This window comes from Erpetoichthys calabaricus, chromosome 14, assembly GCF_900747795.2.
Source record: "Erpetoichthys calabaricus chromosome 14, fErpCal1.3, whole genome shotgun sequence".
NCBI lineage: Eukaryota > Metazoa > Chordata > Cladistia > Polypteriformes > Polypteridae > Erpetoichthys > Erpetoichthys calabaricus.
Genome location: NC_041407.2, coordinates 16,485,917 through 16,509,541, shown reverse-complemented (window position 1 = coordinate 16,509,541; position 23,625 = coordinate 16,485,917). Strand labels below are relative to the sequence as shown.

General features: G+C 43.1%; 1 protein-coding gene and 1 long non-coding RNA gene across 2 annotated transcripts; one reads left to right on the top strand and one right to left on the bottom strand.

Moving 5' to 3' along the window:
* Positions 1 to 184: 184 nt before the first annotated feature.
* On the top strand, positions 185 to 14,358 carry kcnj2a (potassium inwardly rectifying channel subfamily J member 2a). The gene is made up of 2 exons (XM_028791749.2): positions 185 to 423; positions 12,620 to 14,358. The coding sequence occupies exon 2, from the start codon at positions 12,865 to 12,867 to the stop codon at positions 14,140 to 14,142; it is 1,278 nt and encodes a 425-aa protein (XP_028647582.1). The 5' UTR covers positions 185 to 423; positions 12,620 to 12,864; the 3' UTR covers positions 14,143 to 14,358.
* Positions 14,359 to 15,480: 1,122 nt separating this feature from the next.
* On the bottom strand, positions 15,481 to 16,530 carry LOC127525877 (uncharacterized). The gene is made up of 3 exons (XR_007933463.1): positions 16,427 to 16,530; positions 15,663 to 15,842; positions 15,481 to 15,578 (listed from the first exon to the last, which is right to left on the bottom strand). It is a non-coding gene; the product is annotated as an uncharacterized LOC127525877 (long non-coding RNA).
* Between the last annotated feature and the right edge of the window lie 7,095 nt (positions 16,531 to 23,625).

The window sequence follows — 23,625 nt, the reverse complement described above, 5'->3', positions numbered from 1 at the left end:
GTACAAGCCATGCAACGATTTAAAAAAGGCTCAGCAAATAAGAGCTGTGTCCTCGAAAACTTGGGCGCTGAACACAATCTTTCACAGACCGCTACTTCTTCTATCGTTTCCACAAGCGCTTCGGAACAGGAAGTAGGATGGTGTCAATCAAGGGACATGAAGTGCAGTGATTGGCGGGGCGGCACAAGGGGCGGGGTTAGTGTCGGTGACTGCTGTTTAAAACGCTCGTGGATTTTCCCGAAACCTCAGAACGCAATTGACAGTTATGAGAGAGGCGCGTGTCAGGTGACAGCTTTCGAAGCACGTTTGTTGAAGCGGAGTGAGACTGAGTTTGGATACCCACCACGTTAAAGCCCCTGGGATCTTAGCTTTTTTTTTATTCCTCTCCTGCGTATTTTATACAAGTTCTGCTGTCTTCAACAGGTAAGCCCGTGGAGTTTCGACAGTTTTTATTAGCTTTTTTTGGACAGCTTCTGTAGCAAGCGGGTGTCAGGGATGCAAACTTGGTGTGTTCGTTAGTGTCAGACTGCTTTAGTAAAACTCAGAAAAGCAATCACTCATCTTTTCAGTCATTCATTTCTTTGGATTAAATGCAGAAAAGGATAAAGGTGAGGCAAAAAGCAAGCGACCGTCACGGCGCATATAGAAAAATCGCTTAATGACTTCTGTAGCACAACGAAGACTCGTCTCTGGACCAAAATGTCAGTTTCATCTAGTTGTTCCACTAGCGACCTGCCTCTCTTCCCTTCAAGCAGTTTTACACGCACATTTAGGACAGGTGCAGAATTTAAAAAAAAAATGCGCTCCTAACCTTCTGCCCGCCTTAAAACGCAAGGCATCGAGCTGAAATGTGCCGCGCATTTACACGGAAACCGACGGAAAAGTGCGACCCTTAAGCCGCCGCTGCGCGAGCGGAGCTGAGCACGCGAACTGGGAGTGGAAAGTTCAAAAGTGCCCTGCAGACAAATGGAAAAGCAAATGGGAGCCGCTGCCTGCATGCGACAGCCTTTTATACAAATGTTTAACATTTTCCAATCTCTTTGGACGTGGTCCTGTATGAATGGTTAAACTCAATGTGACATCCGTGACATCAATCACATGAGAAGTTGCATCACTTTGCTTACATTGAGAGTGCATGTACGGTCCCTCGGCGCTGCATACATTACAATGTCTCCATAAGTCGAATGGGGTGTTAAATTGAAATAATTAAACAAGATCGCCACACAATGAAAAAGTGGTGCACGTATCTAAATCCAAAGTTAGCAAAGGCATTAGTAAGTGCCGCAAGCATTGGTAAGACGTTAAAAAGCTTTGTTATAAATTAGCCGGTATTAAACGAACACTATTCATTTCCGCACAGTTGTAAGAAGTTCTCACCAACTTTAGCTTTATAGTGCTACACTAGAGAATGTTAATGTATTTAACTCAATTGTCATCCATTTACTAAAATGAAAGCCTATGGTGGCAAAATCGACGAGAACAGCTATTTTGCTACAGAAAAAAAGACACGGCAGTACTTAAATTTGAGAACATGCGTGGTTTCAACTCAGGAAGACAATGTAAAGTAAACACAGCCTTTCTGTATGTGTGGATTGGCTAAATGAAACCTGGGCTTTAACCTCACCACTGTGTACCGATCCTTCTTCACTAATTCTAAAAAAAAAAAAAAAAACAAAAAGTGAGAGAGATTAAACAGCTGATTCCCAATTATTTACACCCTTCGACCCAATACTTGATGGAACAAATGTCAGCCATGAGTGAAATACATTTTATAGCCACTGTATGTAATAGTACATATATCTAAGCTGGCGCCTTCTTTATTCATTAATATACATCTGAAGGTGTCATTATACTATACATCTTGAATTGATTATTTATACACTGTGTAATCGATAGATATCTGGGAAAGGCACTATATAGATAGAGAGATAGATAGATGTGAAAGGCACGATAGATAGATAGATAGAGTAGATGATAGATAGATAGATAGATAGATAGATAGATAGTATAGATAGATAGATAGATGATAAATAAAATGTATTATTATTATTATTGTTATTATTAGATAGATAGATAGATAGATGTGAAAGGCACTATATATTAAATAGATAGATAGATAGATGTGAAAGGCACGATAGATAGATAGATAGATAGATAGATAGATAGATAGATAGATAGATAGATAGATAGATAGATAGATAGATAGATAGATAGTGCCTTTCACATCTATCTATCTTTTATTCTGCAAGTGCCTTGAGCATGGGAAAGGCACTATATAAGTAAAATGTATTTTTATTATTATTATTGTTATTATTAGATAGATAGATAGATAGATAGATAGATAGATAGATAGATAGATAGATAGATAGATAGATAGATAGATAGATAGGATAGATAGATAGATAGATAGATAGATAGATACCTAAACATTTATGCAGTTGCACCGACACACACTGGATAACCAATTCAAAGGTGTGAATCCACAAATGCCAAGTTTTGCCGACATACTCGTGCCCCTTTAAACTTATAAAAAGGTTGCTCGTTTTCTTGATCCTCACTCATCATAATAATCACAAAAGTGGATGCGGCCGTCTTCTGTTCTCCCTTCTTTGCACCTGTCTCTGTTTATCTTGTACTGCAGCGGCACACTTAGTCTCCGAGAAGCAGAATGTTGTTACGTGCACATCCTCACTCCCATATATCCCATTTAGCTGTGCTAATTATACATCTTGCAGAAGGCTTAATTTTTTTTTTATTATTGACATGCGCCACATTCTTTTTTTCTCCTGCAGAAGGTTGCATGGCAAACTCCATAGTCATTGCTTACTGTATGTGCTTTGACGTGAAATGTGGATGTCCCATCACACATTTAATCTCTTCACATTAACCACATGTTGCCGTTGCAATGTTTTACCAACAGAAGTATCTTTTTTGTTCCTTTATTATAGGGAATATAATATCATTAATGTAAATATTCCATTTCCTCTGTGGTAATGAACATTAACAATGTCAGATGATGTGCCTCCCCATTCATTACATTTTCAGACGTGGGTTTCCTCCGGGTGCTCCAGTTTCCTCCCACAGTCCACAGACATGCACGTTAGGTACATTGATGATCCTAAGTTGGCCATGGTGTGTGGTTCATGTGTGTGTGTGTTTTGTGTGTGTGTGTGTGTGCTTGTTCTGCAATTCACTGCCGCCCTGTCCAGGGTTCGTTCTTGCCTTGTGCCCTATGCTAGTTCAGGTGGGCTCCAGCAGACCCCCGTGACGCTGTTCACGAGTAAGTGGCTTAGAAAATGACTGACTGACTGACTGACTGACTGACTGACTGACTGACTGACTGATGCAGTGGTACGGAGAATGTGGGGTCGGGTCCTGAGTCTGCACTGTACTTTAAGGAGTGCGAGTGGTGCTGCGTAAATGTAAAGAATTATTATTACACGTGTTTATTTGAATTGTGCTCTAGTAATTATATACTTGACATTTTTTTTGTTTTATTTTATAGTCAGGTGTCCCTTTCGTTTTTCCCATTTTGCTGGTGATTTACATGGCAGTGAAGTTCTAAAGTATATCTAACCCTAACGGTGTAAAGACTAAATATGATTTGATTGGATTTTTGTAGCCTCAGTTTCTGTAAATGCATGGAAGGACTAGTCGGTACCCCTTGGTGGCTCAGCGTGTAGCCCACCCCCCAAAGTCCCCGAGGCCCCATGAGTGACATCTGCACTCATCCCCCCACTTTGCCTTCACATTGTCTGGTCTTTCCCGCGCATCCGCAGATTAGGAGGACTAGCGAGGGGAGATCGTCCCAGTATGAGTGACTGGAGCCCCTTGAACCCCTGGACAGGCGTCAACTCCCATGAGCCCACATTAGAATAAGTGGGTTCTGATGTGGGATCCGTGTGTACAATTCTCCGGATATTGAACACCTGGTACCACCTGGCGGACATTTTTGTTGTTTCTGTGCCAGTAGTAGTTTATTGGTTTTTTTTTGGGGATTGGATGTTGGGTGGGGGGGGTTAATTCCAATGTAAGTGTTCCGGCCAGAATAACACAGGAGGCAAGATCAGAATTTTTGATGGGGGGGGGGGGAGTAGAAGTCAAAGCACGGAATTGCTGCTTCCATTCCCGCGTCTGACTCAGCAGCGGTGTGACGATAAGGAAGTCGCCTCACCCACCCAAAGCTCGACAATCGCACCGCGTCCTTATCTTACAGGTCACCTTATGGACTGTCGGCCAACATACACAATAATACATGAAGCGTTTCATAATTCCTGCTTTACAGTTGGGAATATTTCCACAGAGGACAGTAGAGTCTGAAAACTCTCCCCATCAGTTTTATTTATTTAGGTACAATTTAAAAATAAATAGTAAAAGCACACCTGGTAAAATGCAATTCGGCCCACCAGTCCCTCCAGTTGCACTCTAACATTCGGTGCTCTGTGTGGTCCTTTTCCTATATTTAATATTTCAATTCCCTTTTTCCTCTTTAGTAGTGCAACATCTGTTCTTCTAAGGCAGCTGTGCTGCAGTGTTTCCACCTCACCCTGACAGAATTTATTAAGAAAAATAAAATGACCACCACGCATATCACCAGATAGCATTACCCCTGCAACATCTGCGTTTCACACGCGCTTAGCATCTCTGATCGGGGCTTTGGACGTGCGAGTTGTTAAAACTGTCACAAGGAACGGGGGGTTGGGGGGTCACAGGAGTTCGACCAAAAGGAAATGAGATTCATTTTGAACGCAGGAAGAAGGGACCAATTGTGACAGGCCGGCTGGCCTATTCGGGTCCTTCTGTGGTCAAGGGGTTATTTAGTTGGCACCATTAAATGACTGCGGTGGGCTGGCGCCCTGCCTGGGGTTTGTTTCCTGCCTTGTGCCCCTGTGTTGGCTGGATTGGCTCCAGCAGACCCCCGTGACCTGTGTTTGGATATAGCAGGTTGGATAATGACTGACTGATGACTGACCATTAAATGAGGCATCACGGTGGATTCATTACTTACATTTGGGGACCTTTTGTTAATATAAGACCATGCAGCCCATATTTATTGTTTTTAGTTTCATTAGCGTTTGCCTCTTCTTCCCATTTTCTGTTGGGTATTTTTTTTTCTTCTCTGAGTACCCCAATGACATTTGTGTGAAGTGAATTGGCACCTTGGAACTGGCCTGTGTGTGCATGCGTGTGTGTGTGTGTGTGTGTGTGTGCACACGTCCTGCAACTTACTAGCCCACCACCTCAGGGTGCCTCCATTCCTTGTGCCAAGCATTGGGCAACAGCTCTCCTGAAATGGGTACGTGTTAGAAAATGGATGGACAGATGTCCATCAGCATCTTTTTTTACAGTTTGTCTCCATGCATATCCCTCTTTTATTATTACCACCAATGGAAAATGATGAATGTTTTGCAGAATTAAAGTAACATTTCATACTACAGGCGGCTGCTGCTGCTGCAAAAAAAAATACTATGTACTAATAGCAGGTCATAAGAGAATTTGCACATACATCAGTTGATCTACTGGTCAGATGAACTCTGAAATCCCAGCTCTTGTCTTCTGGGTAGGCATATGTGAAGGTCATTAACGGCACTGAGGTCTGTACTGTTGTGTTGGGTTATTTGGCTTGGGAAAAGAGACTGCCTGTGTGACACTTTTAACAAACGCACCTCACGCCAGGCCCGCCTTACAAAAAGGTAATGGACGATGTGCTGATGTTTCCGTCACATAGTTCCCACATCTTGGAAGTGCAGGTTACATAACCGCGGCTTGTTTGTTTGAGTTTCTGCAGCCCGGCCCTAATCGTACAAAACACACAGCTGAGTGAGGCTGCACCTTACCTGAACCGCTATCTAAACTCATCCTAAAGGGTCACAGGGAACTGGAGCCTGTCCATGCAGCTTTGGAAATGGGACAGGGCAGGAACGGCACTTGGACACAGATTCTGAGTCTCCAACGCACACGTCAACGTTTCTCTGGTGCTGTGTAAATTTAGAATTGTCAACTAACATACTACTATCTATGTAATCCTGCCAACTACGTTTTAAATTATCTATCTATCTATCTATCTATCTATCTATCTATCTATCTATCTATCTATCTATCTATCTATCTATCTATCTATCTATCTATCTATCTATCTATTCTATCTATCTATCTATCTATCTTATCCTGCCTACTACGCTAAAATTAAATACTATCTATCTATCTATCTATCTATCTATCTATCTATCTATCTATCTATCTATCTATCTATCTATCTATCTATCTATTCTTATCCCTGCCTACTACGCTAAAATTAAAATCTATCTATATATCTATCTATCTATTCTATCTATCTATCTATCTATCTATCTATCTATCTATCTATCGTATCTATCTTATCCTGCTACTATGCTAAATTAAAATCTATCTATCTATCTATCTATCTATCTATCTATCTATCTAATCTATCTATCTATCTAATATATAGTGCCTTTCACATCTATCTATCTATCTATCTAATCTATCTATCAATCTATCTATCTATCTATCTATCTATCTATCTATCTATCTATCTATGTGATCCTGCCAACTACGCCTAAATTCTTATCAATCTATCTATCTATCTATTATCTATCTATCTATCTATCTATCTATCTATCTATCTAATATATAGTGCCTTTCACATCTATCTATCTATCTATCTATCTATCTATCTATCTATCTATCAATCTATCTTTCTATCTATCTATATATATATAGTGCCTTTCACATCTATCTATCTATCTATCTACGTCTATCTATCTATCTATCTATCTATCTATCTATCTCTGTGATCTGCCAACTACGCTAAATTCTTATCTATCTATCTATCTATCTATCTATCTATCTATCTATCTATCTATCTATCTATCTATCTATCTATCTATCTATCTATAGTGCCTTTCACAATCTATCTATCTATCTATCTATCTATCTATCTATCTACTATATCTATCTATCTATCTATCTATCTATCTATCTAATATATAGTGCCTTTCACATCTATCTATCTATCTATCTATCTATCTATCTATCTATCTATCTATCTATCATCTATCTATCTATCTATCTATCTATCTCTGTGATCCTGCCAACTATGCTAAATTCTATATCTATCTATCTATCTATCTATCTATCTATCTATCTATTCTTTCTATCTATCTATCTATCTATCATATCTATCTATACTATCTATATCTATAATATATAGTGCCTTTCACATCTATCTATCTATCTATCTATCTATCTATCTATCTATCTATCTATCTATCTATCTATCTTCTGCCTGTCTGTCTGTCTGTCTGTCTGTCTGTCTGTCTGTCTGTCCATTTCCCACCAAATACCTTACGTTTAACGACATCCATAGGAACCTTAAAACTGAGAAATTTAAAATAAATAAATAAGGAATTAAATACATAAAAAGATACATATGTACATATATATTTGGAAAGTGAATATTATGTGTGTTTTAGTTTTTTTTTTAATGTGTATATGTAAATATATCCAGAGTTGTGAAGCCTTTGCTTTAAAAGTACAGTCCAGTACTAAAGAGGACGGTGCCCTGGAGCCGAGTGGATGAGCCCCTCGCGTTTTGCTGCTCTTCCCTCTCACGCCTCTCACCCTCTTGTGACTGCAATGTCGTGTGGACAAAGCAGAAGTGCTGGCCTTCAGCACAAGAACGTTAAGAATTTTAGACGATTTACCAGAGAACAGGTTGCGTCCGCTGCTACAGCAAGAAGGCTTCTTTTATTTTTCATGACTCCTGTGTTTACGCCGAGGATCGTATGGCTGCCCTGCCTTAAATTGAATTTTGCTAGACTCGGCTCCCAAATGTATTTCTGTCAAGTCTGTGTGTTTTCATCGAGATGACGCCTGTCTGGAGTATTGTACCTGACCAGGCTGTAATCTTCCAGAAGTTCCTGTTGTTTCATTGATTGCGGATGCTCAACCAGCAGACTTGTCCATTTTTCCTCAGTCGTGTGGATTCTATGGGATTGAACCCAAAGGGCCTGTTTGCCTCTTCCTGTATTTTCGTGAAGCACCCGGCCTTAGACGTCACTTTAGCTTGTGTGTTGCTAGTTCATCTCCATGTTACCAACTGAGCTGTGGCAAGTTAAGCCATAATAGCGTGTGTTGTAAGAAAAGCACAGACAGGCACAGGTGCTCTTCCACAGATTCCTGCAGTGCCTTCAAAAACTGCCTTTCAGTCCCAAAAGGGAGCCACACACACCATGAAGGAGTTCCCCAAATACTAAACTGAGTGAAGGAGTCCTACTATCGGTGCACAAGCCACTCTTTATGAATCCGAAGTGCAGTTTGTGAAGTTTTTCATGGCTGCCGCACAGTTTTGGGTGTGTGCTTTTGATCTCCCCTCTATGTGGAGGTTGCGTGTTCTCCTTTTGTTCCTCTTCCATTCAGGAAAAACAAAATAATTGTGCACATTAGTTAGTTTAGTGTGCCACTCAGTTCACGCTTAGGGTAAGCTAATGTGTCGTGCGGTGGGCTGACGTCCCAGTCGGGGTTTCTGTCCACTTTACTGTCCCTCTCAGATCGGCCTTGGAAAAGAAATGAAATGTCAGGCTTTGTTCCCCTCGGTCATTGTTTTGGGTGCAGACCTCACCTCATATCCTTTTCGTGAGTTCTCTCTCTTAAAGATTATTCCCTATGCTCAGAATTAGTTCAGTTTATGCAATAATTCAGACACTATTTGGGCCTGCTGATTGTTAATTTTCCATTTAAATTTAAGTCTGTGCCATATTGTATTCCTATTTCGCAAACGTAAACTCTGGCCAGTTTGTACCACTCAAGTATCCGCGCTTTTCAAACTTTTGTTTTTGCTTGCGGCGCACCATAAAGTGTGTGAACTCTTAAGGCATCGGGGGGTCCACCTTGTAAGAGTAGGGTGCAATCCCGATGTCCATGGCCTGGTCATTCTGCCCCCCCCCCCCCTAATTAGTGACACTGTCATTGTCACTGTCACTAATCTCTCTCTCTCTCACCCCTTCACCACCTAATAGCTAATGTGTGCGCAAAAATGGCCTGCCCGTCGCATCATCCCCGGTGGATGCTACACTTAGTGGTGGTTGAGTGCTGGCTCCCCGCTCTCTGTGTGAAGTGCTTTGAGTTTAAATATGTAAAGAGTTATTATTAAGAGCTGGCAGAAGGGGCTCATTACTTCCATAATGTTTGCCACGCACAGAACTTTACTTTTAACCTGCTGCGTTCTCAACAGCGTAAAAAGATGAAGAGTTGAATTCACCAAGCTGGAAGGCCATCCCGTTTTCAGATTTGAGGTGCTGTGACCTATGGGAGGTAGGGGGTTTGGGGTATTGACTGTTGCAGCTCCCCAGACTCCCAACACAAAAAGCTAGGACACAAAGTTTCAGTAGTAGCAAAGAGTTTTAAACGGTGTGACACTCTTACAGGTAAGCGTTTCCCAAACCAAAAATCTTTAGCAGCTCTCTGTCGTCTCTCCTCCTCCGTTCCTCCTGCAAACTGTGTCTTCCTTAGTAATGCCAGTCACCCGACTTATATGTCTTTGGACTGTTGGAGGAAACCGGAGCACAAACCAGAGGACAAACAGCCCCTTTTATGTAAAGTCTGTAGCTCGGGGACTACATCGGGGAAAGTCTGGAGCCTGACAAAGTAGGGCTTTCTGAGGCCCCCCCCTAGCAGCATCCATGGAACCCCAACAGGACTCAGCCAACCAACGACACTTCCCCTGTTCGGAATCTGTAGGGGGTACCATAACCCAAGGGGCATGTTGGGGAGGACAATACCCTGAATAAATTGTGTTCCCCCTGTCCTTCCATGCCACTGATGTCCTGGGTTGGGTAAGGATCCCGATACAACCTCCAGCCAGGATGCCCGGTCCCCCGTGTGGCATCACTCACAGGAAGTGGGTCCTCCATTGCAGACCCATCACTTTAAGTGATGCATTCCCAGCAGCACAAAAATACGAATTGTTGAATCCCCGAGCTGGAAGGCCGCGTCACGTTTTCTGATTTGAGATGCCAGTTCACGCCAACGAGGTACGCACCATAAAAAGACAGCATAGACTTTTTTGTCGGTAGGAGAACACAAAATACTCGACCAAAGCTACAAGATGCAAATGATTCCATTGAGAAAAGTCAAACAAATGTCTTCATATCCCACGTGGCCAGGCCTTGCCATCCTGTGCGCTCGTCTTCATTAGGCTGTTTACCAGCTCTGCCTGATTTTGTGTTACATAACCAAGGAGGGGGGATTTGATTTATTTTTAGGAGTCGTGAACCATTGAACCTGCTCAAATTACGCACATTGATCACGTTAGGAGGGGGAGCTTTTATGTTGTATTGTTTTTCACCCATCATCATTATTAATTTTGCTAAAACTTGTACATTAGGGCTGATCACATCAGCATTAAAACTGAAAGCGAGTTGCATTTTTAAGAAGCGTGGCCTTTTGGGTGTAATTTGAAGTGAATTTAACTGGTAGAAAGCTCCGCGCACCGTGAACAACTGGTGTATAATGTATTCGGTTGAAGCCCCCCCCCGCCCACCCCAACTGGTAGGGAGGCGAGCTGCTCGCTGTACCATTTCTCACGCGCTGCTCGGCTGGAATTTGTTAAATGCAGGGACTTGTAATGCGAGCCCTGGAGAGCTCTGATGTTGGCTCGGGTCACGTAGCACCTTGACAATAGATTAACCGAGTCTCGGCTAGCGTTTCAGCTCCCATCGAGGACTACAGTCATAAAAAAAAAAAAAATACACGTTTTGCAGGAGTACCTCCGAGGGCTTCGGTTGACCTACTTGCTAGAGGTGTGGACAGAACGGGGGGCCGTTTTGGATAAACCTTGGCATGCCTGCCCGACGTTACTCTTTTTAACATGTAGCTGTGTGAAGGGTCTTGGGAGGTTTTGCGCCGCTGCCAACTGTTGAAATGAATTGAGGAATCCGAAATTTGGGCCCCCGATGGCTCGGCCGAAGCTGGAATCAGTTTTGCACCCTTAATGTGTTCCCTCTAGGCAGGCAGGGGGGCGTAGGGCAGAGGGCTATTTCCGTCTAGCGCTGTCGCACTGTGTGGTTGAGCCTTCTGGTTGTTAACACGATTTGATTTTTCCCAACGATCTGGGCACGGCATGGAGTAAAGGAAGAAAGAGAATGAATGGGCCGTACAGGTCGTTTCTCCCTAAGTACAGCATGTCATCCACGAGAGTAGGGTTAAACTGCCTATAGCTAGGAGCAAGGGAGATAGGTGGCTGCTGATGAGAGCTGGAGATGGCAGAGGGAGGTCCGAGTTGAGAGGCTGTCGGGCGACAGCAGAGGAGATGGGAGGTTTGGTGGATTGGAACTACAGACTACGGTGACGACTACGGCGCTTAGCTGGAAGGCAGAGGGCAGGCTCTTATGTTGTATTGGTAAGGCCTGTCCTGTTAGAATTAGCGTATGATTTTGATAGCTTGTGTTCTCAAATAATTAGACGGTTAGTTCACAATATTCAGTACATTTCTTCTTATTGCTGGCAGGTATTCTTTTATTTGTTTTTGTCCCGATTGTCACAGGTCACCGTTCTGGGGTGGCGCCGATGTTCGGTTGTTAAGTGGACTCCCTAGTAGTTTGTTGGACTAGTGAGTGGCGAGTGAGAGACACGACAGTAGGATCTGAGGGGTGTCAAAAGTGCACGTTTATTTGTCCCTGTGCAAATTAGGCTGCCTTGAAGCGGCTATTCGTAAACGTGGAGTCATCAGAAGCGTAATAAATATTTCTAAATTAATAAAACAAATTGGAAAAGGGGGCAGAGTAAGGATAAGGATCAGCACTGGTCTCTGGAAGGTTGACAGTACAAATCCCACTACTGCCAGAAGGGATCCTACTCCATTGGGCCCCCAAACTTCAGGGGTGCAACAGAATGGCTGACCCCGTGCATAGACCACCGAAAAGGTCATGTGAAAAGACCATTTCCCCTCGGGGATTAATAAAAGTATATCAAATCAAAAAACAGACGCTTGCAGTCCATCTCCAGAGCAGCAGTAAATTGGACCCCATCACAACCGTCACCACTTACTCTTTGTTTTGATCCCTCGACTCCATCATCACGCCGTATTGTGTCGTAGTCTGTAGATCCAATCCGCCAAACCTCCCATCTCCTCTGCTGTCGCCCGACAGCCTCTCAACTCTGCCATCTCCAGCTCTCATCAGTAGCCACCTATCTCCCTTGCTCCTAGCTATAGCAGTTTAACCCTACTCTCGTGGATGACATGCTGTACTTAGGGAGAAACGACCTGTACGGCCCATTCATTCTCTTTATTCCTTTACTCCATTTCTCATTCTGCTCTCTTGGAGTTCAACCTGTCCACCCATTGATTGTTCAACGAGAGTCCACATGCACTCTGGTTGTCAAACGTAAGGTAAGCGCGAAAATGTCTCATCAGTGACACGATGTGTTGCACCTACAACTCCATTCAGTTTAAAGTGAGTCAATAGTTGATAATATTGTAGTTTAATGTCCTCTCTTTTAGGACGTTGGTAATGACCCTCATAGTCACAGTCCTCCATGAACTGTCACGTTGACGTTCCTAACACTAACTCGCACTTTTTCTGTTTTTGAACCCTTTCAGGCTGATGTGGCCAATGCAGGTCCTGACCTCAAATGACCGAAGAGTGAGCTCCCTCTGAAATCCGAAGGTCCTCCTTGGTGACGCCAAGGAAGGAGCGCAGAAAAGGGCGGTTGGCGCCTCCACCTTCTACTCCATTTTCCTGCGTGTGTGGTCCTGAGAGCGTTCAAAACTGTTTCTCCAACGGTTTTTTCCAGAAACTCAGACTGTTTTGCAAAGCAGAGGCACAGCCGTCCCAGGCGGAAGCGATGGGAAGCGTGCGCACAAATCGCTACAACATTGTGTCCTCCGAGGAAGACGGAATGAAACTGGCAACCGTGGCGGTGCCCAACGGGTACGGCAAGGGCAAAGTGCACACACGGCATCAAACCCACAGCCGTTTTGTCAAGAAGGACGGCCACTGCAATGTACAGTTTGTGAACGTCGGGGAGAAAGGCCAGCGCTACCTGGCAGACATTTTCACCACTTGCGTGGACATTCGTTGGCGCTGGATGCTGGTCATCTTTTGCTTAGCCTTTGTGCTCTCCTGGTTGTTTTTTGGTTGTATTTTCTGGCTCGTGGCTCTGCTTCATGGGGACCTGAAGTCTACTGAGCGCCCTTGTGTCTCCAACGTTGGCAGCTTCACGGCAGCTTTCCTCTTCTCCATTGAGACGCAGACCACCATTGGCTACGGTTTCCGGTATGTGACTGATGAATGCCCCGTTGCTGTTTTTATGGTGGTTTTCCAAAGCATTGTGGGCTGCATCATCGATGCCTTTATTATCGGAGCGGTCATGGCGAAGATGGCAAAACCCAAGAAGAGGAACGAGACGCTTGTGTTTAGTCATAACGCCACCGTTGCGATGAGGGACAACAAACTCTGTTTAATGTGGCGGGTGGGGAATCTACGAAAAAGCCACCTGGTGGAAGCCCATGTGCGGGCTCAGCTGCTCAAGTCCAGGACAACAGCCGAGGGAGAATATATCCCCTTGGACCAGATAGACATAGACGTCGGATTTGACAGCGGCATCGATCGTATCTTCCTCGTCTCCCCTATCACGATCGTACATGAAATCGATGAGGACAGCCCGTTCTACGACATGAGCAAGCAAGAACTGGAATGCTCCGAATTTGAGATTGTGGTCATCTTGGAAGGGATGGTGGAGGCCACAGCGATGACCACCCAGTGCCGGAGTTCCTACCTGGCCAGTGAAATATTGTGGGGTCACAGGTTTGAGCCTGTGCTCTTTGAGGAAAAGAATTATTACAAAGTAGACTATTCTCGCTTTCATAAGACTTACGAGGTGCCCAGCACTCCGCTGTGCAGTGCCAGAGACCTCGCCGAGAAGAAGTTCATCCTCTCCAACACTAACTCCTTCTGCTACGAAAACGAAGTGGCATTGCTCAGCAAGGAAGAGATGGAAGACATCGGAGGCAGCTTTGGGCCGGAGGTCACCACCAGCACAGACAGGACCTCCGAATCGGAACACTTGCAGGCTACGGTGCCGCTAGAGCCGAGGTCGCTGAGGCGGGAGTCCGAAATCTGATGGCGCGACCTTCTGAGACAGATCCAAAAAAAAAAAAAATTAAAGCTTATTGTCGAAGTGGCGCAATGAGCCGAAGAGATGTTTGGGCTGACGGTACTGCTGATGTGTGATCGGGACTGCAGACTGGAGTGGCGTTTTGGTAACACAAAACACAAACATAAAAAAAAAACACACACACACACGCAAATATACAGAATGGATCCCGACAACTTTTTTTTTTTTGGGGGGGGGGGGGGTGTTACGAAGGGGCATGGGGCGGAAAGAAGCTTACAAAACTTGAAAATGGTGGACCCGCCGCCGCTTGCCGACACGGGAAGATGGGGTGTGGAAAAAAAAAAAAAATCTGCCTTATTATTTTTGATTTTTTTTTTTTTAATGCTGCTATTACTAACAAAACCAAACTGAACAAACAATTCAGGAACTAAAACAAAAAAAAGAAAAAGAAATCAAAATAATCGTAAGGCAGATTATTGGATGACAAAAAAGCGGAAAAAAAAAACAAAAGAAAAATAGGGGAAGGGGTGGTGGGCGGGGCCTAATAATGAAGAGATTTCATTTGTTATCTATTTGTAGCAGTTTTAGCCAATGAAATTGCATGGTTTTGCACAATACACTGAGCTAATATAGCAACCTCTTCAACTCCCCCTTCCACTTGAACCCAAACACCGGACTTTATTTCGATAAAGGATGTCCTTTTTATTTTTTATTGCCATCCGCCATTTTTTTTTTTATTGGGTTTCGTTCAAGAAGAAAGAGTCAAACTGATGAAAGATTATATATTTTAATTTATGTGAGAGTAGAAAATTAGATTATTTTGCGAGAAAGGAAAGGAATTTTTTTTTTTATTATTATTGCAGCTATTTTCATGCAGTATTCATGCAGCTCATGGCACAAACCAGGGTAGAAAAGTACGATTTTTCAAAAAATTGGAAGCAGAAGCACCTAATAGTATTAAACCAATGAGCTTTCGGTAATGGAGCAGGTCTCTTACCAAAGATTTCAAACACTTACATTCTGTCTGACGGCACACCTTTTTGTCGTTTTTCTTTGCTTTTTCTCCACAAAAGCAGATTTGTTAGCAAGTTACGTGTCGAGGATGACCGAATCGGCAGAGGCCAGCCTGCATGCCGTCATTTTGACGTCACAGGGTCGGTCTTATTCTTCTTCCTCCCTAAGTAGAGAATCGTTTTCCTGCAATATGAGCCTTCAGTCCAAACCTCTGCCTGCCTAAGAAATCCTGGAACGCAAGCAAAAATCAAAAAAAGCTTCTCAAGTTCAAAGACTAAATTGGCTTTCCAGTTGTCCCGAGAGCCGTGCACCCCTGGGTGAATGTTTTAAAAAGAGTAACAGACTAAAAAAATAAATAAATAAATAAAAATGTCCTGCCGCTTGTTAGAAGGGATGGCAGCCAGAATTATGACACGGTGACGTCTGCCCTGCCAGTGTAGAATGGGGTACCAGATGGCGGCTGGAATTGTAACACTGTGACGTCTGCCCTGTTAGTGTAGAATGGCATCTACCCTGCCATATAGAATGACGTGCCTGATGGCAGCTGCAATTCTAACACATTGGCGTCTGCCCTGCCAGTATAGAATGGCGTACCAGACGGCAGCCAGAATTCAAACACATTTGACGTCTCCCCTGCCAGTATAGAATAGCATATCAGATGGCAGCTGGAATTCTAACTCTTTGACGTCTGCCTTGCCAGTGTAGAATGGCACTTGGCCTGTCATATATAATGACGTACTGGACAGCAGCCGGAAATTGTAACACAGTGACGTCTGTCCTGCCAATATAGAATGGCACACCAGATGGCAGCTGAAATTCTAGCATTGTGATGTCTGCCCTGCCAGTGTAGAATGGCATCTGCCTTTCCATACAGAATGATTTACCAGATGGCAACCACAATTCTAACACTGATGTCTGCCTTGCCAGTGTAGAATGGCATCTGCCCTGCCATATAGAGTGACGTACCGTATAGCAGCCAGAAATCTAACAGCGTGATGTTTGCACTGCCCGTACAGAATGGCATCCCAGATGCCATCTGGAATTCTTAACACTGTAACGTCTGCCCTGCCAGTGTAGAACGGTGAACCGGATAGCAGCCGTAAATCTAACAGTGTGATGTTTGCACTGCCAATATACAGTAGAATGGCATACCAGACCAGATAGCAACTAACGTTCTAACACCGTGTCGTCTGCCCTGCCAGTGTAGAATGCCATCTGCCTTTCCATACAGAATGATTTACCAGATGGCAACCACAATTTTAACACTGATGTATACCCTGCCAGTGTAGAATGGCATCTGCCCTGCTGTATAGAATGATGTAGCAGATGACAACTGCAATTCTAACACTATGATATCTGCCCTGCCAGTGTAGAATGGCATCTGCCCCTGCTGTATAGAATGATGTAGCAGATGGCAGCTGCAATTTTAACACTATGATGTCTGCCCTGCCAGTGTAGAATGGCATCTGCCCTGCTGTATAGAATGATGTAGCAGATGGCAGATGCAATTTTAACACTATGATGTCTGCCCTGCCAGTGTAGAATGGCATCTGCTGTGCCATACAGAATGATGTAGCGGATGGCAGCTGGAATTCTAACACTGTAAAGTCTGCCCTTCCAGTGTAGAATGGCATCTGCTCTGCCATATAGAATACCGTATAGCAGCCAGAAATCTAAGAGTGTGATGTTTGCACTGCCAGTGTAGAATGGCATCTGGAATTCTTATACTGTGATGTCTGCCCTGCCAGTGTAAATGGTGAACTGGATGACAGCCGCAAATCTAACAATGTAATGTCTGCACTGCCAATATAGAATGGCGTACCAGACCAGACAGCAACCGGCGTTCCAACACAGTGACGTCTGCCCTGCCAGTAGAGTTTTGCTTCCCTGTGCCAGGCCTGCTTAGTGTTAACCATTGAATCCATTGTCTGTTTTGGTTTAGATACCAGTTGCCATAATGATTCCCGTGCCTCTAGTTGGGTCCTGGCCATGGCCTCATCCCTTCAGGATCAGAGTGGGTCGACAAAGAGAAGGACAAATGGAGTGCAGGTAGCGATAGATCTGAGAAAGGACTTTGCTCCGGTGTTAATAATAAAAATGTCAGCAGTGGATACAGAAAAGTATTTTGATTTCGAGGATAAGGAGTGGGTGCTTCTGCTACACGAGAGCGCGGACCTAAAAGCCAGAACTTGAATCCCAAGTCTCATCCTCACATATGAATGTTAAACGTGCTGCTACACTGAACATTTTAGGAATATACAAAAAAAAAAAAAGGAAAGAGTGGTGAAGCCAAAGAGTGTTGACTGTCTGAAACTCAAATGAAGCCAAAGGGTGTGCGTGAACGGAGATTTATTTTATTTTTTGTATGTTACGCCACATTGAAAGGTAATCAAAAAAAAAATTAAAGAAAAGGAACGAAAAGCACAGCAATGGTTTAATTTAACAAACCCAACTGGTGCAATCCGCAGATGTAGTTTGCCTAAACAATATATATATATATATTTTTTTTATTGCCATATATAAAAGTTTTAACAATTATTTTCATATTTAAAACGAAATATATACAATTGTGTAAGAAGCGCAATGCCCTAATGTAGGCAGGTGACTTGGATGCTACAGGCTAGCACGCGTTTGAACCCCCTTTCCTGAGCGGACTGTATTTATTCTATTTTTGTGTCGATCCTAACTCGTTTTCTTTTTTAATACTTTGTCTTCTAAATAATACTAATGCAAATTCCCGGCTGCCAGTCCTGTTTTCAATATGTGTGTCGAAGCCTTGTTTTGGTCCCTTTTGAATTGATCGCGTCATTACTATCCATTGGCGTTAATCAATAATAATAGATAGATAGATAGATAGATAGATAGATAGATAGATAGATAGATAGATAGATAGATAGATAGATAGATAGATAGATAGATAGATAGAATTTAATTTTAGTGTAGTAGGCAGGATAGATAGATAGAATTTAATTTTAGTGTAGTAGGCAGGATAGATAGATAGATAGAATTAAATTTTAGTGTAGTAGGCTAGATAGATAGATAGATAGATAGATAGATAGATAGATAGATAGATAGATAGATAGATAGATAGATAGAATTTAATTTTAGCGTAGTAGGCAGGATAAGATAGATAGATACTTTATTAATCCCAAGGGGAAATTCACAAATATAATAATATTTGTGAATTTTTTTAATATTTTAAAATAATATAGCGCCTTTTCAACTACTCGAAGCACTTTTTACAGAATGAGTGGGTTAGGCAGCCATCGTTGTGCCAGTGCGCTCACCACACCATAGCTATGAGGTGCTGAAGTGGTGACAGATAGCCAATTAGGGATTGGGGGAGCAGGGGGAGCAGGGGGACCAGGCCTTGGTGGGCAATTTAGCCAGCACATCGGGATAGGAACACCCTACTTGTTACAAAGGGTACCATTTATGACCGCAGTGAGTCAGGACGGCGCCATTTTTACAGTACGATGTCCTCCGTCCACACACAGACCACAGGGGTAAGCCCCCCACCAACTTACCTGTTTTTAACGTTTCCCTGTCAGGTGATACGTCCTGCAGAAGGAATACGCAGTTTGCCAGGACAGGGTACAAGGATTCTCAAATTTAAAAAAAGCAAGAAAACAGATGGCCACGAGTTTTGTCCTGGTAATCTGTCACATTGATAGGTGACAACAGTGACAACAATTCTAATTCTGGCTAGAGGGGTTTGGGTAGAAATGCTTCTCGCCACATTGTGGTTAATTCATCTTTACGTGCCTTAACAGACTTGAGAATTCGCACACGAGCGTGAATATCTGGGGTAGAGCCATCAGTACTTATTCGTTAGAGTAGGTGCCTGCAAACTGCTGAGGCGCTCGTTGTGTTCTGACGTCCGCCTCCAAAGAGGAATCGTTTTAAAAAACAAAAAAAAAAGACCCTTTTTTTTTTTTTATTAAAAAAAGACATTTTTTGCACACTGTAAAAACACTGAGCCTCTCTGTTTTTCTTGGACTTTGATTTCATCCAAAACAAACAACGGTATTCCTGGGAAAGCGGTACCTCGACCAAGCTGCGAATCGTTTTGAACCTCCGCGGCTTTGTAACACTTTTTAACGCTTTTATTTTTTTGTTTTTTTCCTGGCAGGCGGAAATAAGATTTATTTATTTTTATCGGAACTCTCTTTTGTACATCAGAACCCTTAATCTTATTGTTTTGCATTAGTTGAGTTTGCTTGAAGACAAAGTTGGAGGTTATAAATAATATCCTCTCTTTTTACGGAGAGCCCGCTGAATCAAGCCAAGTGGTTCACGTGAAGGACGCTTTGTTGGCTCGGCCGCCAATGTGTTTCGTTTGATTTCCATTAATGGACTGCCGACTCTGAGGCATCATCTCACTCTCCTTTATGTTTGTCCTCGCGGTCCCAGCTGTTTTATACCTTAGAGTCTTCCTTTTTGAACTGAAAAATCCACAGAATGTACAGATTTTTTTACATAAATATTATAATTGTTATAAATATTGTTATATGTCTTATTTTAATGTTTTTAAATAAATCCATAATGAAATGAAGCAGAAGTCCTCCTGGTCCTCTGTTTGATGCACACTAATGATGGTTGGCAGTGGTGTGATATACATGAGGGTTGAAAAAGAGTTGCATTGTTATTTCTGGACGTTATTACGTCAGCAGTTACAAACCCCATGACATCTCCCCTATTGCTGGGTTGTCTCCAGGAGTACTTGTTCCTAAACCAGACTTTACCATTGTAATGGTCACCAAGCATGAGCTGGCCGTCTGGTCGGGATGATTCAAAGTCCCTCGCCCAGTTGTGAGGCCAGTTTAATGGCAGGACAGTTGGAAAAAAATTGCACAGGCCATTTGCTCCCCCAAACACAACAATTAGCAGTCCTCCTGGACTATGGTGCCTACATGGATATCAGCAGTTCTCTAGATTATACAGAATGGAATCAACTGATCCTCAACTAATACCTATAAGAAGATAAGAAATTTGACAAACAAGAGGAGGCCATTCAGTCCCTCAAGCCCGCTAATAGCTAATCTGTCCCCATATCTCCTCCGGATTCTTCTTGAAGGTTCTCAAGGTTTCAGCTTCATCTTCATGTCCCGGTAGTTTGTTCCAGGGTCCCACAACTGTTTATGTAAAGAAGTGCTTTGCGGCTTCTGTCCTGAAAGGCACTTCCCCTTAATTTCCACCAAAGTCCTTGAGTACGCGATTCACCCTTTAGCTGAAACATGACACTGGACCTACTTCCTTGATGCTTTAGAGGGTTTTTAAATATATGGAGTAGGTCCTCCTTTGCTCGAGATGTTTGATTCTCCATCATAACTTGCTCCACACAGGCTTCATGTCAAAAGGTTGGTCAGATTTTGGGTGATCTTTGAGAGACATCTTGCCACAGCCTTTCTCTTGACAAGGTGAGAATGAATCTCCAAAGGCGTATTCTTCTCTAGTCTTAAAAGTTCCATGATACCTGATTTGGCACGGGGTGGCAGGTGGTTGTGGGGATCTGTAATGTAGAATACATGCCTTGCATTCCCATTTGACTAGAGAGGAGCTGATCTTCAGCCTCTTATAAAGTCAGCATTGTTGAGTATCCCCTTGAGGTTTGGGCTCATCAATTTTTGGTCAACCCTGAAATGTTCTTCAAAATTTGCCTGCCCATTCCTGGTGTTAGAGAAGCTCTATGCCCGAGCGACTTTTTGATCAGTTCCTCTTGGTTTGCATATCGTTGACCTGCCATCGGGATCCTGATCATCCTTACCTCCCCAATTTGTGTCTCATCTTCTCATATGTTACTACCCCTTCTTACTGTGTGCAGAGTTCTCCTTCCTGGTGTCTGTGCCCATACTTCTACTTTGGCATGATGTTCCATACTGCATATGAATTTCGACAAAAATGGTTAAACCCGTCTGTAAGTGTTGGTGTAAATGACAGAACCATGAAGCACAGCATACCACAAAAAGCAAGACCTGAAACCATACACTAACCAGAAGTTGACCTGTCGCCAAATTCTGACATCAAAACTGCTCCTGAAGCCAAAAACGACAATTTCTATGAATCCAAATTCAAAAGGTGTTTGCTCCTAAGGGCTCCTGCTGAAGGTTATTAACTGTGAGATCTCGAAGTCTGCACTGAATGCTGAGCATCTGTACCTTCTAGGATGAAGGCCCTAGCAAGCAACACATGAGCAAAATGCTGACAGTCAAAAATGGAGACATGACACAGCGTGGAGGAAACAGACGATCCCCTTCTGTCAAAACCTTATAAATATTTGGTCCGTTACTTATGTCAGGCAGCCGCTTCTAATGCCACTAATCTCCATGTGGGAACAATTAGCATTGTGTTAAAATGTAGTGACACTGATACCACACAGACAACAACTAGAAGACTTTCAATGGGATTGATGATTTTAAAATAGACCCTGTGTGTGTGGGTGGGCAAGTGGGTGGCCTTGCCAGGGTTACTACCTACCTGTGGCATCTGAAGCTATTGAGAGAAGCACTGGCTGCCTACCACCCTAACTTGTGTAAGTGGGTCACATAATGGATGAATGCCATATTTTACCATCTCAAGACATTTTATAATCAAGAACTGTCCTAAAAGTCAGCCCTTATTGTCCGGACTCCAGTGAACAGAGGAGTGGCAGCAACAAACGTCTCACCACCTCTAAAATGTCACTCTCTTATATCAAATCTGAAGGGCCACCACAATACACTCGACCCACCCTTCTGGCATGGCCAGCCCTAATGGACTTGATAGGCTGGCTCACCCGCATTCTTGAGTATGGCACAGCTGTAAAATGAAATCCACTTCAATGTTGTAGAACAATAAAATGTGCAAACGTCAAAGGAGGGAGTGAATATTTTAATAGGCACTGTGCGTAACACAAGGGAGAGAAAGACATTAAAGACTTGTAGAAAAAAACAGGCGCTGTGTTAGACAGACGAGGAGATTCATACGAGAATGAAGGAGAGAGCTACCATGATAGATAGATAGATAGATAGATAGATAGATAGATAGATAGATAGATAGATAGATAGATAGATAGATAGATAGATAGATAGATATGAAAGGTACTATATAATAGATAGATAGATAGATAGATAGATAGATAGATAGATAGATAGATAGATAGATAGATAGATAGATAGATAGATAGATAGATAGATAGATAGATAGATAGATAGATAGATAGATAGATAGATAGATAGATAGATAGATAGATAGATAGATAGATAGATAGTGTAAGAAGGATGCTATATAGCGCTCGACCCGACACAGATTGGACACGGGAGGCACGTGTAAAATAAATAAACTTTTATTTTTTCCTCGTCTGTGGGCTACGCCTTCCTCGTACCCGCAGACACAACACAATCCCAAGCACAGTAACAACACACAAAAGCACTTTTCTCTTCTTCCACCACCATCACCACTCCGCCACAAGCTTAGTCCTCCTCCTCCTGACTCTGACCGCTGAGTGGTGGTCGCTGGCACCCTTTTATTGGGCACCCGGAAGTGCTCCAGGTGGTTGATTATCGACATCCAGCTGCACTTCCAGGTAAGGTGAAACCAGTGCCCAAAAGGGGCTAGCTGCTCCTGTTGCAACACCCCCTGGTGGCACCTGCTGAACCCCACAGGGCTGCAAAGAACTCCAACTCCCATGAAGCCCTGGGGGAGTCTGAGGCACCACTGCAACCCAGGGAGACTGCCATCTAGCATCCAGGGGGAGATACTGGGCTTCCCACCCTTGTCCCCCTGGCAGATGAGGTGAAGGGGCGTCCCAGCCAGGCATGGGCCCCAGCCATCCGTCACAATAGATAGATAGATAGATAGATAGATAGATAGATAGATAGATAGATAGATAGATAGATAGATAGATAGATAGATGTGAAAGGCACTATATAATAGATAGATAGATAGATAGATAGATAGATAGATAGATAGATAGATAGATAGATAGATAGATAGATAGATAGATAGATAGATAGATAGATAGATAGATAGATGTGAAAGGCACTATATAATTGATGATATAATAGATTCCTCTACCATCGGTTTTACTCAGCCCATGCCAGGATGCCAGTCCACAGCAGGCTCAATTCACACCCAGCCTGTTCTTTAGATAGATAGATAGATAGATAGATAGATAGATAGATAGATAGATAGATAGATAGATAGATAGATAGATAGATAGATAGATAGATAGATAGATAGATAGATAGATAGATAGATAGATAGATAGATAGATAGATAGATAGATACTTTAGAACTGTAATGGTGGCTTGTGAAGGACCGTCAATGTGGCCGTGAGCTGAGTGACTGAACCTGAGTCCCAGGTAGTGTCACGCACGTCTGCTCCCACTTTCATGCCACTAAGTCTCCTTTCAAGTCAATCGATGTGATGGGCTGGAACAGAAAACAGATACGGGGGAATGAAAGAGAAGGTGAGAACAGCAGCACTTGGGCCAC

Coding starts and splice junctions, on each gene's coding strand:
- kcnj2a (XM_028791749.2), top strand. CDS start 12,865: ATGGGAAGCGTGCGCACAAATCGCTACAACATTGTGTCCTCCGAGGAA.